This window comes from Arachis ipaensis, chromosome B05 (genome assembly GCF_000816755.2).
Source record: "Arachis ipaensis cultivar K30076 chromosome B05, Araip1.1, whole genome shotgun sequence".
Taxonomy (NCBI): Eukaryota; Viridiplantae; Streptophyta; class Magnoliopsida; order Fabales; family Fabaceae; genus Arachis; species Arachis ipaensis.
The window spans coordinates 147,252,564-147,256,752 of NC_029789.2; the positions used below are offsets into that span (position 1 = coordinate 147,252,564).

At 31.5% G+C, this 4,189-nt stretch overlaps 1 protein-coding gene across 2 annotated transcripts; it reads right to left on the minus strand.

The window, feature by feature from the left end:
- Positions 2,485-3,959, minus strand: LOC107642221 (the record flags this gene model as incomplete). Of its 2 annotated transcripts, none has more annotated exon segments than XM_016345515.2 (3): positions 2,485-2,615; positions 3,329-3,658; positions 3,739-3,959. In XM_016345515.2, coding segments are annotated over 3 exon segments (540 nt in total), but the record flags the coding sequence as incomplete, so codon positions are not given.

A 4,189-nucleotide genomic window follows, 5' to 3' on the forward strand; every position in this document is an offset into this window, starting at 1 on the left:
TCTGCACATAAGTCGTAGTAAGACGGAATATATGGAATGTAAGTTCGGCCTGCCAAGAAAAAACCCTAATATAGAGGTGAAAATTGGAGATAACATCTTACGAAAAATTAAGAGTTTTAAGTATCTTGGGTGCATCATACAGGATAATGAAGATATTGAATAGGATGTAAGTCATATGATCCAAACAAGTTGGTCAAAATGGCGGAGTGTGTCTGGTTTTATATGTGACAAAAAAGTGCCTTTAAAACTTAAAGGTAAATTCTATCGCACTACTATCATACCGGCTTTGTTTTATGGTACAGAGTGTTGGGCGACCAAAAAGGAGCACGAATATAAGCTAAGTATGGCAAAAATGAAGATGTTGAGATGGATGAGTGATCATACGCGATTGGATAGAATAAGGAATGAAGATATAAGAGAGAGAGTTGGAATAGTATCTATTGTGGAAAAGATGGTAGAATCGCGTCTCATGCAGTTCAGACATATGAGAAGAAGACCGACAGAACACCCTGTCAGGAGGGTGGATGAGATGAAAGATGGACAAGGGGTGAAAGGCAGAGGAAAACCTAAGAAGACCATCCATGAGGTGGTCAAACGAGATCTACATGTAAACAATCTCTCTATAAACATGATATATGATAGAACTCAATGGTATCGTTTGATTCATGTAGTCGACCCCACCTAATGGGACAAGACTTTGTTATTGTTGTTGTTTTTGTTGTAAATATCATACTCAATAATTTATCTTTTAAAAAGAAATAAGTGCTCTAAAAAATGCAATCCCTCTTTAAAATTCTCCATCCAATCAAACTCTATGATCTAATAATATTCATAGCCATGTTTTTTTTTTTACTTAAATAAGCTAAAAAAAACTGTTTAAATAGAGGAGGAGTCCTAAGATTATTCTTAAACTCCTCCCAAAAAGAAAGAAGCTTCACTTGATAAAGTTGTAACTTCGTTACTATCTTTACTATGGTGTCTACCACCGTATTTGCATCTCTCGTAATCAAACGAAAGTTAACACGCCAATTTTAATACATAATACCTTTTATTTTGAGCACCAACAGATCAACAAATCTAAAATCATCTTGGAGATTATTAACAAGATTAAACGCTTCCACACAATCCATCTCACAAATAACATCTTGTTATTGACTCATATCTATCCCAGGCTATAAGAGATATTCTCTACAAATAGCAAACAATTCTTCTTTAAGAATACTATATTACTCTCAATTATTTTTAAATACTTTCTTTGCCAATTTTCATTACAATTTCTAATAACGCAAGTAAAACCAACACTATCACTAAAATCAGAATAACTAGTGTCATAATTAATCTTAAAAATATCAATAAATGAGAGATTTTAATAATCACTTAAAATAAAAGAGAATGACATACATTGTAATTCAAAAATACTTATAACTATTTATTAAAAATTAATGCAAAATAAATTATTTTTTTCAAAAACCAAATCTTATAAAAATTAAAAATATCATTATTTTTTTATCGTCGTATCCACTAAAGTTCCGAAAAGAACCTAAACTCATAGCCATGTTTATTTAGATGTACAATAGGTAAATTACCTCCAACTAAAATAAAAGTTGAGTCTAGAATATATTAGTAGTTAAGTCTCTTGCATTAAAATAAAATAAAATAAAAACTGTTGTAAAATAAATAAATAAATAAGGAAGAGAAATAAATATAAAATATAGAAATATAAAGGGATAAGTACTTTTTTCGTCCCCAAGGTCTGGGGTCAAAATCGATTTCGTCCCTAATATTTTATTACTGTGTGTAATGTCTCTACCATACCCCCTATTTATACATGCATGGGGTCATTATTTTCAACATGCATTTAAGTCCATTTTCTCTTGAGAATGGACATCCACGTTGATCCTTATCACAACAAAAACCACGTGAAAAAAAGAGGCTTTTGTGCGTTGACTATGATTTGATAATTGACCTTGTTGCGCCATCTACGGGGCTTAATAGATGTTAGGTTGGTACATCGTACACCTGGACTGGTAAAACTTGTTTGAAATTGACTCCAATTTCTGTATTTTTCCCTTTTATATAACAAATAATGAGGCCTTGGCTTATACGTTAATTCCTTTCTCCTTTGAATATTTAAATCTTTGTGTTGAACTTTTTGACACGATTGAATGATTGATTTTTGAGTTTCAAAAGAAGTAATAATAAGAAATTTGAACTTCCGAACAAATCAATGTAAGTGGGTTATATATATTAGTTAATTTGGCTTAACATTTTTAATTTGCTTGCTTAATTAAAGTAAACTAAGCGGCCTTTATATTCCAACTTCTAATAAGCTCTAACAAAATTTGCTTCCAATAAATTATAGTAACATTAATTAATTAACATGAAATCTTTTATATATATTAGTAATGTTAGGAAGACAAAAAAAAACTAAAATAATTTTATTTAATATTTATTAATTTTAACACTACAATTAATATTTGGAGTAGGAGTAGCAGCTGTGAACTTCACTGAACGAACATCAGGTGCAGGTGCCACAATACCAGAACTTTTGATCTCAGCCATTCCTCTCCGTGCATTTCCACCTTCTGCTTCACACAACTTGGGAAGAAACACTCCTGAATAACATAACATACATTATCATACATATAATATAAATGTTAAATAGATACTAATTTAATTTTGATGTATTAATAATGTAAAATCATTAAATCGCTTTTATTTATGATCATTTATACGGTTAATAATTAAATATACATGTAAAAATATTTTGGATTAATAACGTATCAAAATAAATTCAATAATAATTTAATTAAGAGTCTCGCTAGGATTGGGCTATTGAGTTACAAAATGAACATCTCTCATACTATTTAGAATAACCATCCGAATACTAGGGGATAATAAACATCTTCCCAAAAGTTTAAACTAATTTTGAGATTTACCAAGGATCGAACTCTTGACTTTTTGGATCTAACGCTCTAATACCATGTCATGATACTACTTATCTCAAAAGCTTCAGCTGATGGAAAAAGGTAACACTAATAGTTATATCTCTAATATTTCCTAAAGAGGAATGCTAGGGGCCAGCAACTTTTGTGATTTGTAGCCATCAAATAGCCATCAATGATGGTTTTAATAGTGTGAAATTTCATCTAATGGCTCACTTTTATATACTGGCCAGAATTTAACAAAGTTGTTGCCCCTAGACTTTTCCTTTCTTAAATCTCCATTGTTCACATTGTATAAATATTTCATTGATTCCTCGTACTTTCCTTTATATCAAAACATTTAACCATTTTTATTATTTTTTGTATGATATAATTATATGTACCTTCACCAGCAGCAAGATTGAAGTACAGGTCAACAACATTAGGGCATGCTTGGTAGCAATGAGGTGAGCAAAGGTTTTGTGTGAAGCGAGATTCCAAAAGAGAATCTGATGAGATTCCAAAGGACTTTCTGTCCAAACCACATGACTTGATGCATTCCTCACTCTCAATGTGATCCTTCAGCTTCTCATCAGCTTCAATCTCTGATGTCTTGCATGTGTATGCTTCCATTCCTGACCTTTTCACCTCCTTCTCTAGCACACATCGTTTTCCGGCCGATGACACCGCAAACGCGCATGTCTCATGGTTCAGCTTCTCGCATTCTATACCTCCTGTAATAATTAATTAGTTATCATTTGTTACAAAAACTTAAACCGATAGAACGAGACACATGAATAGTTATACGACGTACCTAAAGTTCCTTGCACTGCGAGAGCAAATGCAAGGATAGCAACTACCAAACTCCACAAGCTAATAATGGTAGAGGCCATGGTGATTCAATCAAATATGAGAAATGGAAAATTAAAGCAAAACCTAGCTTGGGATTTTGCTTAGCTTGCTATATATACTATGGAGGTTTGTTGTCTTTAATTTGCTTTTTGTGATGTTCATTCAGGGAGAGTATTTATAGTGATTATTTCTTTTAAACGGAATCTATTAGTAGGTGCCTAGGTGGACTTATCAATATGAATTAAAAGTAGAGAGGAGAAAAATAAAATAAAAAACAACAATAGTAGTTTAGGGGTTTATGGAACCCTAATTTAGCATATATGATTGTGTATGTGCAAACGGAATCTTTTCATTTATAAAATAAAAAAAATTATTATTTTTCCCAACATTATTTTTAGACTTTAATTTTTAGA